Raw genomic sequence first — 13,522 nt, 5'->3', positions numbered from 1 at the left:
AAAATAAATACATAAAATAATGGAAGTAGGCACTTACTTTCCATTGCAGAATAGACTTCTACTGTATACCCTCTAGGGACGTAACTGGAAGCATCCAGATATAAAATTGCCCCATAAAAGATAATTCTGTAAATAGGCACCTTCATTTGCATGCCCCTTGCATACATGAATGTATATAATACTGGTACTTATGTGCACAAGTGCACATTCAGCCAGGAATATGTCAGCTGGATGTCTAAGCACTATTCTGCACATAAATAGCATAGTGTGTAAATGCAAGGAGGCCTACACATGGGTGGGACATAGGTCAGTCTCCCACTTATGCACCTGACTCACAGAATACTGTAAGTTATGTGTCCCTGCTGAATGTATGGCTGATTTAACTTCAGGTGTATAAATGTAAGGTGTGCTAACCCTATAATGAAATTTGGGTGCCCAGATTCCATTATAGAATAAGTTCTTACCATGCGACATCATGGAGGCACAGCCTTATAGACCTGCCCCAACTGTTGGATTCTATATAGTGTGCCTAGAAATCTATACGGAAATCCACGCGAATTCCATAACAATGTGTATAACTTAATTGGCTTAAGCTAATCAGCATTGATATCAGCACTTAACAAGCAATAATGAGCACTAATTGGCAATATTTAGAATTTACGTGCACAATTCACTAAGTGTATTCTGTAATGACTTACTTGTGTCTAAATTCTAATGTGCGCAGTTCAAAAGGGGTGTGGCTATGGGTGGGGAAATTGTCCATTTCATGGGCGCTGCAAAATTTACACACATATATATAGAATGTGGCCCAGTGCACATAAATCTACATGCAGGGATTTACACCTTGTTTTCATTGGTATAAATGGACCAACGTAGTTTTAGGCGCTAGGATATCAACTAAGTGAATTCTATATATTGTGCCTAAATCTAGGCGCCGCTTATAGAATATGCTTAGGTGGAAATGTTTACTGCGTGGATTTTTTAGGCACCATATATAGAATCTGGCCCATGGAGGGGCATAATCGAACGGCGCCGGCCAAATAACTGGCTGGCCATTTTCGGGGCCGGCGCCACAAGGGGGCGGAGCGAACCGTATTTTCAAAATACGGTTGGAGCCGGCTAAATCAATCACTGGGTGTAGAGCAGATGGCTGGCTTCGTTTTTTAGCCATAATGGAAACCGGGCCCGGCCATCTCAAACCAGGCGAAATGCAAGGCATTTGGTTGTGGGAGGAGCCAGCATTTGTAGTGCACTGGCCCCCCTCACATGCCAGGACACCAACCGGGCACCCTAGGGGGCACTTCTAAAAATTAAAAAAAAAAATAACAATAGCTCCCATGTACATAGCTCCCTTACCTTGGGTGCTGAGCCCCCCAAATCCCCACTAAAACCCACTACCCACAACTTTACAACACTACCATAGCCCTAAGGGGTGAAGGGGCACATAGATGTGGGTACAGTGGGTTTTGGGGGGGGTTGGAGGGCACCCATTGACCACCACAAGTGTAACAGGAAGGGGGGATGGGCCTGGGTCCACCTGCCTGAAGTGCACTGCACCCACTAAAAACTGCTCCAGGGATTTGCATACTGCTGTCAGGGAGCTGGGTATGACATTTCAGGCTGGCATAGAGACTCGAAAAAAAGTTGTTGGGTTTTTTTTTGGGGGTGGGAGGGGGTTGGTGACCACTGGGGGAGTAAGGAGAGGTGATCCCCGATTCCCTCCGGTGGTAATTTGGTCAGTTGGGGCTCCTTTGTGAAGCTTGGTCGTGAAAAAAAAGGGACCAAGTAAAGCCGGCGAAATGCTCATCAAGCCTGGCTTTTTTTTCCATTATCGGGCGAAGTCAGCCATCTCGTGAGTACGCCCCTGTCCCGCCCCCATCCTGCCTTCACTACCCTACTGACATGCCCACTTGAAGTTTCGCCGGCTCCGCAATGGAAACCTGTTGGCGCCGGCCAAAATCGGCTTTCGATTATACCGATTTGGCCGGGTTGAGGAGATCACCGGCCATCTCCCGATTTGTGTCAGAAGATGACCGGGGATCTCTTTGTTTTCCTACTTTTATGTACACATGTAAGCACACAATTTAATAAAAGCTCTTTCCACATGTGAAATGGGTTTTGCATGTGGAAAAAGCTTTATAAAATTCCACCCTATGTTTTGTATTAAGAACATAAGAATAGCCATACTGGGTCAGACCAGTGGTCCATCCATCCCAGTATCCTGCTTCCAGCAGTGGCTAATCCAGGTCACAAGTACCTGGCAGAAACCCAATTAGTAGCAGCATTCCATGCTACCTATCCCAGGGCAAGCAGTGACTTCCCCCATGTCTATCTCAATAATAGACTATGGACTTTTTCTCCAGGAACTCTTCCAAACCCAGATATGCTAACCGTTGTTACCACACCCTCTCATATCGAGTTTCAGAGCTTAAATATTCTTTGAGTGAAAAAATATTTCCTCCTAATACTTTTGTTCTAAAAGTATTTCCATACAATCTCATTGCTGCATCGCAGTTTATCAATAAGATTTTTATTAATGTGTATGTCCATTTTCCTTTAGGTTACTGCATGCCTTCTAGCATAAAAATCTGATCAAATTCAACAACTATAAAATAAAGCATAATACAGCAGAGAGGTTATATACCACTGTTTTTTGCATTTTAGTGCAATAACCATTACTATTGTCAAAAATTGTAATCCTTGGTGTCTCATAATGTCTTTGTTTTATATATGAAAGGATGTTGTGCTGGATGTGCAATTTATTTAAACAAATATCCTTTCTTGAGTTGTGAAATAGATATTGGTAGGATAATGATAATTACTATGCTGATGCTCAACCTGAAAAAGTAATCTGACAATTAAGTTGAGTTCCAGCAACATAAATATAATTATAAATAATGAATCTGAATTCATATACATCCCGATTTAAGAAAGGTATTTTACTGTGTGTTTCATAAACAAAAAGAATTGATCATCAACAGTAATTTAAAAAATCAACAATGCCACTTTTTCTACAAGTGTACAAATAATGAAAGATAACATGGATTTACATTCAACAGTAAAGCTTACAGTCAACTATAGGTAATAGTTGCATTTGCATTCACATATATGAGCAGAGAATAAATACATTTGGGGGTTTATAAGAGCATAGGGCATACATACAGTACTTTATTTTCACATCATGGGTGTTAGTAGGATCTGTAGGTCATAATCTTAGCAGGAAAAGCAAAATCAAGTCAAAAGGGATTATGAAAGGGAACACTATGGCATTGCACATAACTAAGAACTTAGTTTATTTTTTATTATGTATAGGAGAAATATTTTGAACTGGCATCTGTATATGTGGACAGGTTGTTGGAATATACCTTGTGTATCCAAAGTGTAGATAACGGCAAAAATGATGTTGTTGCAATTGTTAATAATACATGCAAGAGACACCCAGACTGACCTGAGCGGAGAAATCCATGATTGGCAGATGGCTGACATAATACAGATGTTTTAGGCAATTTCTCTAAAGCACTTAATAGCAGCACCAGCAATTATAGTTCATAATGGCTGTAGGTTATGTTACGTTTGATAGGCAAAAGGGCACAATATTTGTTTGTATCAATAAACCTTTCTGTCAACCAACATATATCTTAAGTGATGAAAGATTTTCTACTTGTGGATGTGATGTGGAGAATTTCCTGAATATTTCAGAGAAAATTATGCAGAAGAGAAAATGTTAAATAATGTGGAACAAGGACTTTTAACAGGAAAAATTCACAATTTGTCACATTTTTCTTGCTAATCCATCTTATATTGAACCTTAAACAATATTCTTTCTGATGCAGAGAAGAATACGTTCAAAATGTGTTGCCTTTGGTTTGCTGTAAAACATACTTGTTGGTATCTAAAAGGGCTGTAAATGAATGCTTCGCTTTTAATTTAAATATTGGACAATACACATACAGAAGATAAGAACTCATATGAAGGTTCAAGAAAGAAAATGTCCAGCCCTCACCTTTCTCGGATTTTTCTTGCCCATTTTGAAAATCTGAGAACTTGTTTAACATCATGCTTCTCTTTTGTTCGTTTTGTCCATATATTTTTCATATTTTTCTAGCCCTTCTTGCCTTTTGCAATTTTTCTTTCCATTATGTAACTTCTACCTGCACACAAGTATTTCCAATCAGATACGAGATTCCCTTAATCAAATGAAAATCTGTCCTGCAAATGTCATCAGTACAGAAAAACATACACTACAAAACCATTGCAAACACTGCAACCTATTATTGGAAGCTATAAGATTTTCCCTTTTTTCGGGGATAAAAACCAATTTGCTATCTGTTAGATGTTGTAAACTAGTGAAAGAAAATGGTTCATGTCTTACATAAGAAAGCCTGTAAGACAAACCTTTTAAGAATGGATTTCTGAAGTCTGTGCACACAGAGATGTGTGTTAACAGTAGGAAGAAGTTGGGAGATGCTACATAAGAAATATTTGCCATTGATACAAAAATTTCTATTTCCGTTAATTCCCTCACGGGTCACTGTTGTCAGTAGTACTGTTTCCCTTCTCTTTTTTCTCTTGATTTTTGTTCCCCTTCTTCTTTTTCTTCCTTTTCTTGGTTTCCTCCTTTTTGCCAAAGGTTATGAAGTTACCTTTGTTTCCTTGATTGGCTTGCTGATCCTGTCGAATGGAAATGATGGCTGGGGACCCCGGGATGATAAAGCTGTCAGGGAAGTCAGGTGGAATAGGTGGAACAGGTTGTTTTGGGTTGCCAGGTCCATATTTGAAGGTCCAGCTGTTGCTGTTCACACCTGCTCCCACTGGAGGAGACACCTCCCCTGCTTCAGGTTCTGAAAATGAAAAACAGTATTAGGAGATATTACATTTAAAAAAAGAACTACACCATATTACCACAAAAATATAACTTCCATTTTTCAGAATTAGGAAAATATTTTAGATATTTACAAAATAAGGAAACACCTATCTGGCCAGATTCTATATATGGCGTTCAAAATGTCACACACAAATTTGGGCACGCGCCCAATCTGTGTTCACAGTTTAATTCTTAATGAGCCAATTAGTACTAATAATTGGGTCCTAACAACCAATTATTGGCGTTAATTGGCAAAATTTTGGATTTACACGTGCATCTTGCTAAGCACTATTCTATAAAGATGCACATGTAAATCCTTTAGGGCTCTGTTTACTAAGGTGCGCTAGTGTTTTTAACGCACGCATAAAATTAGGGTGCACTGTGTAAGCACCCATAGGAATATTGTGGATGCCTACACAGTTAGTGCGCGCTAATGGTTAGTGCACAATAAAAGCACTAACTTGCCTCCAGTGCGGCTTAGTAAACAGGGCCCTTAGTGTACAACTCAAAAGGGGCATGACCATGGGCGGGTCCGGGCTGTTCACTAGAGATGCACACATATTATGACATTTATGGGATCTGCACCTAATTTACAGAACAGTATTTAAACCAGTGATGTAAATGCTTGTGCCTAAAAGTTGGGCGGATCCCAGAGGTACACGCTTTTCCATAAATGACACCTAACTCACAATTATGATTGAGCACTATTGGCCTCTAAGTTTTTATGCTTATAACAAGTTTTATATCATGTTTTTATAGGAGCTTGTGAAAAACACAGAAGCACCAAGAGCCTTCGGAAATGGGACACGATTCTTTATTAACAACTGTCAATATTCCAAGATAGACCCGACACGGGCCGTGTTTTGGCGCATAGCGCCTGCATCAGGGGTCTGTATTAAACATACATAAACATATCAATCGGAACGACAATACTGAGATACAGACAAAAACATAAAATGAAAACATGTAGATTTAAATTGTTTAAAACAGTAATTAAAAAACAATAATTAAAGAACAATAATTGAGAAACAACAATTAAGAAATTATAATTTTAAATTTTAAATCATAATAGCCATTCTGTTATGAAATTGTGTCAAAGATATGAATTACATGTTTGCACAGAATATAGTTATATATGTGATCAATTATATTGATATTATAGAATTATTAATTCTGTATGTTGCACGTAATAATACATGTATAAAAGCATAGAATGATGATATTACAAAACTATAACCAAGGAATGTCTTTAAAAATCCTTTTGAAAATAATCATTATCTGCGCAGCAAAGATGGTTGTAATGGCAAATCACAGTTTCTATCATGGCACAAGTAATTCTCCTAGATAAGTGATGTAAAACTTTGTAATAATAAAACCATATAACTTGTAGCTGCATCAACATTGGTACAATAGGAACCTTGTAAAATGTAACTGCTCACCTGGGGTGTTCAAAGACCAAAACTTCTTTCCTATAAAGTTGGATAGCAATCTAAAAAAGTAACAAAATTGATACTTATTCTTTAAGTGTGCTAAATGTGCTGTATTGGAGATATTGGTATAAAAAAATGGCTGCCTATGATGCAACAGCAATGTCAACTGGTGAATCATGGGTAAGAGATATATAAAATTAAATAAATAATAAACGCTAATGCTTTCAAATGCTTAATCGTGGTGCAGTGCGTCTCTTAGCTTACTGACTAAATGTGAACAGCAAAAAGAAACTATGTTCATAGGGTGTAAGGTTGTATAGATTGTGTTTACCAGTGATAAATGCATCCCTTTGTCAAAGCGATATTCTAGACTTTTCTTTTGATTAAGGTGTTACCTATGTCTAGGAAAGCGCGGGAAAACACAAGGGCATCGGGGATCAGGAAACAATTATAAAGCTGCGCAGCAATATAGACTGTAAATTAAACGTTTCCAAAATACTATGGTCTTAAGTATGTAGTCAATGTTGCGACAATCCCTTCCACTTGATTGTTAAAAAACATATTTTTACATTTGATTGTGTTTTTGAAGAAATGTAATGCTCAAACACGAATGTTAAATGAGATGTGCTGGAAGCCAGCAGGCTTAAACTCACCCATATGATTCGAGGAAAGTTGTATTCAATATGTCAGGAATGTCAAGTCCCTTCGTATCTTGTTCAGAAAGCAAATGGATGTACCATCGAGTCATGCAGTTTAGATTTGTTAATCAGAATGACGTATCGATCAACATCACGAATGATGTCTTATCTTAGTTGTTTTGCGTGTAAACAGCTGACAGTGAGAAATAAACCCGAACCCATATTACTTAAACTCTTATTCCCTTATTTTGTTTCTGGCAGTGTATAACGATAAGGTATTTCTTAAGCCAAGGAATAGTATTGTTTATGTGAGAATAATATATATTTCTATTCTGTACCAATTACCTATAAGGTAATATGATAAGCATAAGAATATATAAGAAAAGGGGAATTAAATATTATATTTGTTAAATTACATTAACCTGCATTGCAAGGTTTAAAGACATGTGCTCAGAACATAAAGACCATATATTTAACCTTAAAAAAGGTTTATTTACAATACAGGTAATGTAATAATGTTACAAGAGAGATGCAGTTTTTAAGAATCTTATCACAAGTGGTAATGTGCTTTTCAAGATATCAAGTCTGAATTATAAATTATGCTGGATATGGTAACTCACTTTGATAGAGGCTGCTGGTAGCTGGTGGAAGTGATGAAGGAGATCCTCTCTGCTATAGAAGTCTTTTCTTGCAAAGTTGTTGCTGGAGCCTGGAGAAGAGTCTTGTCAGGGTGTGTGTAATGTCCAGCAGAGAGGCAGGAGGCAGATCCAAAGAGAGAGACCAGTCAGGAATCCATGAGCCAAGTGTCCAGAGGAAGAGATGCCAGCAGAGATTATTCAAGCCCCTTTTTGTAGTCACTGGTCCCATCCACCTCTAGGAACTGGTTTCACCTATTTGTAGTCATCTATTTTTAGCAACTGGTCTCGTCTATTTGTAGTCATCTATTTTTAGTAACGGGTCACATGTTTAATGACATCATCTGGACATCTGCTGGTCCATTGTCTGAGAGTAATTGGGTTTCTTTTGTCTGATAGATGGGCTTTTCAGTCTGAGTAATAGGTGGAGTTTCACTGTCTTTTGTTAGGTGTAGTAGATGTGTTGATGGGCTTAGGTAACCACCCAGCTAGTTTTTCTTGTCAGTAGTTTTCCAGGGGGAAGGGGGAAGTGAAAGCCAGACCAGTTTATCTGATTCTGTCCCAATAAGTCTTATATATATACATTTGTATCTGATCCAGCAAAATCAATAACTCTGACAATTAAACTCATATCATGCTACATTTACAGTGCCTGAAATAAATAGTTGTCAATAAAGTATTTTTTACAGTGTCTCTGACAGTGACTAGTTGAAACGATATGGTATTTCTAAAACCAAAGAAACAATCAAAATTGGTTGTGCTGCCTGAAATAAGTCATTATGATAAAAACAGCATCAGAAACAATAATGGTAACATCTGAAAATGTTTCTAAATATGATAAAATAATCTTTTAAACTGAAAAATGATGTTTAAAAAAACAGTGCTAATGTTACATCTATGTTTGTTATTTTTCAGTAGTGGATTTTTGATTGAATTTGCATTTAACCTGAAGAGGACCATAAAAATATGCAGTGGCATTTTAGAAAGGATTTGAATTTAGACATGCAAGTTGGACGCCTGAAGTTCTGCTAGTATCATCGAACAGGATCTGCCAATGTGGAACCTGTTCTAAAATACATGGTGAAATGGGCATTCATACACTATGACATGCCGCATGAACATTCATTTTAGAAAAATAGACATCTAAAATATCAATTGGGCAATACAGGAACTTAAATGTCTCTGTGGAATCATATGACCAAATGGCAACATGGATGTTTATGTGCTGGAACATAAATGATTATCCAGCTTATAATTGAAAAAGAAAAACGCCTATATTGCGACCCAAATCGGGAGATAGACGTTTATCTCACAAAAACGAATAAAGCGGTATAATCGAAAGCCGAATTTGGACGTTTTCAACTGCACTCCATCGCGGATGCGGACAAAGTTGATGGGGGCGTGTCAAAGGCGTGGTGAAGGCGGAACTGGGGCGTGGTTATTGGCTGATCAGAGATAGGCGCCTTTCGCCGATAATGGAAAAAAAATATGCGTTTTTAGCGAGAATTTAGGGCACTTTTCCTGGACCCTGTTTTTCCACGAATAGGGCCCCAAAAAGTGCCCTAAATGACCAGATGACCACTGGAGGGAGTCGGGGATGACCTCCCCTGACTCCCCCAGTGGTCACAAACCTCCTCCCACCACAAAAATATGCCGTTTCACAACTTTTTATGTTCACCCTCAAATGTCATACCCACCTCCCTGGCAGCAGTATGCAGGTCACTGGAGCAGTTATTAGGGGGTGCAGTGGACTTTAGGCAGGTAGACCCAGGTCCATCCCCCCCCACCTGTTACACTTGTGCTGGTAAATGGGAGCCCTCCAAACCACCCCCCAAACCCACTGTACCCACATGTAGGTGCCCCCCTTCACCCCTTAGGGCTATAATAATGGTGTAGACTTGTGGGCAGTGGGTTTTGAGTAGGATTTGGGGGGCTCAACACCCAAGGGAAGGGTGCTATGCACCTGGGAGCTCTTTTACCTTTTTTTTTGTTTTTGTAAAAGTGCCCCCTAGGGTGCCTGGTTGGTGTCCTGGCATGTGAGGGGGACCAGTGTACTACGACTCCTGGCCCCTCCCACAAACAAATGCCTTGGATTTATCCGTTTTTGAGCTGGGCGCTTTCATTTTCCATTATCGCTGAAAAACAAAAACGCCCAGCTCACAAATTGTCCAATAAAACATGGACGTCTATTTTTTTCGAAAATACTGTTCGGTCCGCCCCTTCACGGACCCGTTCTCGGAGATAAACGCCCATGGAGATAGACGTTTTTGTTTGATTATGCCTCTCTATGTCAGCCATTTTAGAAATATAGAAATCTATTTCTTTTGAAGCTGTGATTGAGCAAAGTACTTATTACCAGTTTTGCTGGGGGGCGGGAGGACACCAATCAAGGAGGGATGAAGGGGATGACCTCCCCTAATCCCTCCAGTGGAATGCTGCTCAATAGGAGCCCTTTTCTAAAACTGGATGTCCTAGGTAGCAGTTCTAACTCCCAACAGCCAGTCTTTTTGGACATAGAACTTCATTCCTCTTCTGAAATGAGGAGTAAATATCAGTTTTTTGGAGGCCTACTATAGTCCTGCCCAAAACACATCTATATCACTCTCCCTTATCTTTTGGACATTCTTCAGTTTTAGAAGTCCATATTACAGCATTGTAAAATCAGAATTTAGATGCCTATGCATGATAAAATTATTACCCAGCATTCAAGTGAAACTCTGGAACAGCAATCTACCAAATATCAAAGGAGAAAAAGAAAAATATGATCTTACTCAAATAGATCCTAAAATATATACATACAAATTCACAAGCATGGGGGTCAACACTGAAAGACTAGGAAGTTATCATTATAAAAGTAACTCATAAAGGAAGAAATCTACAGAGAAATGTAACCCCATTAAAACAATAAACAGGATCAATATTATAACCCATACTCTCCTCCGGGTTATTTCCAGGCCCTAACTTATAGGAATCGAAAATTTTACGTAATTGAATTGGTTCAAAAGAACACATACCGAATATTTTGATTTTTAAGCAAACATTTACATGGAAACTGCAAAAGAAATGTAGTGTGAAGAGCCAAAGCCTGTTGATACAAAGTAAGAAAACTCTTTCTCCATTTCTGGGAGGAACAGTAAAGATCAGAAAAAAAAACCATGGGCCCGATATTCAGCCAGCGGTGATCAACATTTCGCTAACCACCACCAGTGTTAAACCTGGAAATTCAATGCATTGAATTTCTAGGTTTCTGGAGAGGCTAACACATAAGTACATAATAAGTACATAAGTAATGCCACACTGGGAAAAGACCAAGGGTCCATCGAGCCCAGCATCCTGTCCACAACAGCGGCCAATCCAGGCCAAGGGCACCTGGCGAGCTTCCCAAACGTACAAACATTCTATACATGTTATTCCTGGAATTGTGGATTTTTCCCCAAGTCCATTTAGTAGTGGTTTATGGACTTGTTCTTTAGGAAACCATCTGACCCCTTTTTAAACTCTGCTAAGCTAACTGCCTTTACCACGTTCTCCGGCAACGAATTCCAGAGTTTAATTATGCGTTGGTTGAAGAAAACCTTTCTCCGATTTGTTTTAAATTTACTACACTGTAGTTTCATCGCATGCCCCCTAGTCCTAGTATTTTTGGAAAGCGTTAACCAACGCTTTACATCCACCTGTTCCACTCCACTCATTATTTTATATACCTCTATCATGTCTCCCCTCAGCCGTCTCTTCTCCAAGCTGAAAAGCCCTAGCCTCCTTAGTCTTTCTTCATAGCTGGTTCAGAGCAATATTAACTAGCTATTACCACATAGAGACAGGACTGACTTTTATGCAGTCCTATTTATGCAGTTAACCTGGCCAGTTAAATGCTGAATATCGGCACTTAACCAGCCAAGTGCCAACTCCACCCCCAGAATGCCCTCAAAATAGCCCGTTTTCATTTTGGCACTAACCAGTTATATCCAGCAGCACTAACCAGTTAAGTGCCACCGATAATAAGCAGTTAGCCCTAAACAGGTAATCTAACTGGCCAGGAGCCATTTCTGGATGATTAAATCGCTTTGAATATTGGCCCCCATATCTTTTATCCAAGAAACAAAATAAATCATCTTTGATGGTTCTACTTAAGAGCAGTATATCAGATAATGAATAAATATGGAAACCTGGAAATCTGAAAGTAAAGCCTCAAGGTATGATTTCTATCCAATGGAAACATGAAGGTCACAAGGAGCTCTTCACTACCAGACTCTTCAAAAAAACAGAGCGGTCCTAACTGTCCACAGAAATATCTTCCATTGGAGTTGTACCAATATCTGGAGTCCTTTTTCAAGTAGGTAAATACAAATCTTTACTAATAGGTGGCATACGCTCCTGCTTCATCTCCAAAACTTTGTGCATATATATATTTTTTAAGTAGCAATTGGTTGTGGCAAGGGGTCCTTAGAAAAGTTAATAACTTTCAAATTCAAAGCCACAGACAATTTTCCATCAGCCCCAACTTCCTATGGACCACTAATCTATTCTGGACAGGACCACTTGGGTAAATGAAACCATATTTTCTGATCCAAAACTTGAACTGTACTTCTGCCTTACAGTTCATTAAATATTTTTCTTGAGACTGCAAGCCTTGCAAGAGAGTGTCCAGATGATGGAAATTGAATCATATTGCTCTGATTCATAAACACTGGCTTGTGACCCCTCATCGAGTTCTTACACTATCTCCATGTTTTCAATTTTTACTTCTAGCCCTTATGTGTTTTGCATTCACTAAGGGCCAGATTCTGTAAATGGCGTCTAAACTCTAGACATGTCCAGAAAAAGCACTTAGCATTATTCTATAAACCACATGTAAAGTTAGGCACAGTTTAAAGAATAGCACATAGGACCAGGGAATGCACCTATATTTAGGTGCAGCCATTTATGCCACTGAAAACCTGGAGTAAATACCTGTCCTTAAATGTAGGTGCATTCCCCTGAATTCTATAACAATGCATGTAAATTTGAGTCTCACCCCAACACGTCTACGCTTCTCCCATGGCCATGCCTCTTTTCAGCTACGTGCATTGGAATTTACATGCACCTCTTTTTAGAATACGTCTAAAAAGAAGAATGTGTACATTCCTATTATTGCCAATTAGTGATGATAATTGGTTATCGGCCAATTATCACCACTAATTGGGTCATTACTCAATTAGGTGCATCCCAAAATGTGGTGCATGCCTCATTTAACTCGTGCTATTTGCTACACCTTATATAGAATCCGGGGGTAAGTGTGAATTATCAGATTTTTCCTTATGATATACAATTTTGGTTCCATTTTAAGCCATGGACAAATGTGAAGATAAATGAAATTCAATCCATCATGGACATTTTTTCCTGATGGTTTCAAGACTATAGATTATGACTTAATAGAATGATAACCAAGGCATTATTTTGGGTAAGGCTGAGTTAGTTTCATTTATGTACACTCCACCTAAACATCCACATATTGGCTATTAGGCTTTCCACGGTAATTTAATTTGTATGTAAATATGGTATTTCAGATCCCTGCTATCACATGTTCTTGTCTTGAAGCCCCATAGATCTTATGTCTAATTTGTCCATAAGTTTTTATTTTGAATTTGATTAAATTAATATAGGCTTTCTTTGTTTCAAGGCTTGATTATTGTAATGATATTCTAATAGTCTTGCTGAAAAGATCCTTAAAGTATGTTCTAGTCTCTCAAATATGGCTACTAGGCTGGTTTCAGGCTTGGAATCATGTAACCATGTTTAATGTTTAATCATAAGTACATAAGTGTTACCACACTGGGACAGACCAAAGGTCCTTCAAGCCCAGCATCCTGTTTCCAACAGTGGCCAATTCAGGTCACAAATACCTGGCAAGATCCTGAAAATGTTCAATATATTTTATGCTACATGGATTCTTACAACAAATTACTTTCTTATGCA

General features: G+C 38.7%; 1 protein-coding gene across 1 annotated transcript in view; it reads right to left on the bottom strand.

The window, feature by feature from the left end:
- Positions 1–2,952: 2,952 nt before the first annotated feature.
- The window catches only part of LOC115475451 (protocadherin alpha-5-like), a 101,601-nt gene continuing 91,031 nt past the window's right edge, over positions 2,953–13,522 (bottom strand). Inside the window, exon 4 of the mRNA XM_030211181.1 lies at positions 2,953–4,841. Coding sequence (XP_030067041.1) covers positions 4,522–4,841 — 320 coding nt within the window. The 3' untranslated portion in view covers positions 2,953–4,521. The remainder of the gene's footprint in view (positions 4,842–13,522) is intronic.

The sequence above is a fragment of the Microcaecilia unicolor genome, chromosome 8, assembly GCF_901765095.1.
Source record: "Microcaecilia unicolor chromosome 8, aMicUni1.1, whole genome shotgun sequence".
NCBI lineage: Eukaryota > Metazoa > Chordata > Amphibia > Gymnophiona > Siphonopidae > Microcaecilia > Microcaecilia unicolor.
Note: the sequence above shows the minus strand (reverse complement) of the source record. Positions and strands in the feature narration are given on the sequence as shown.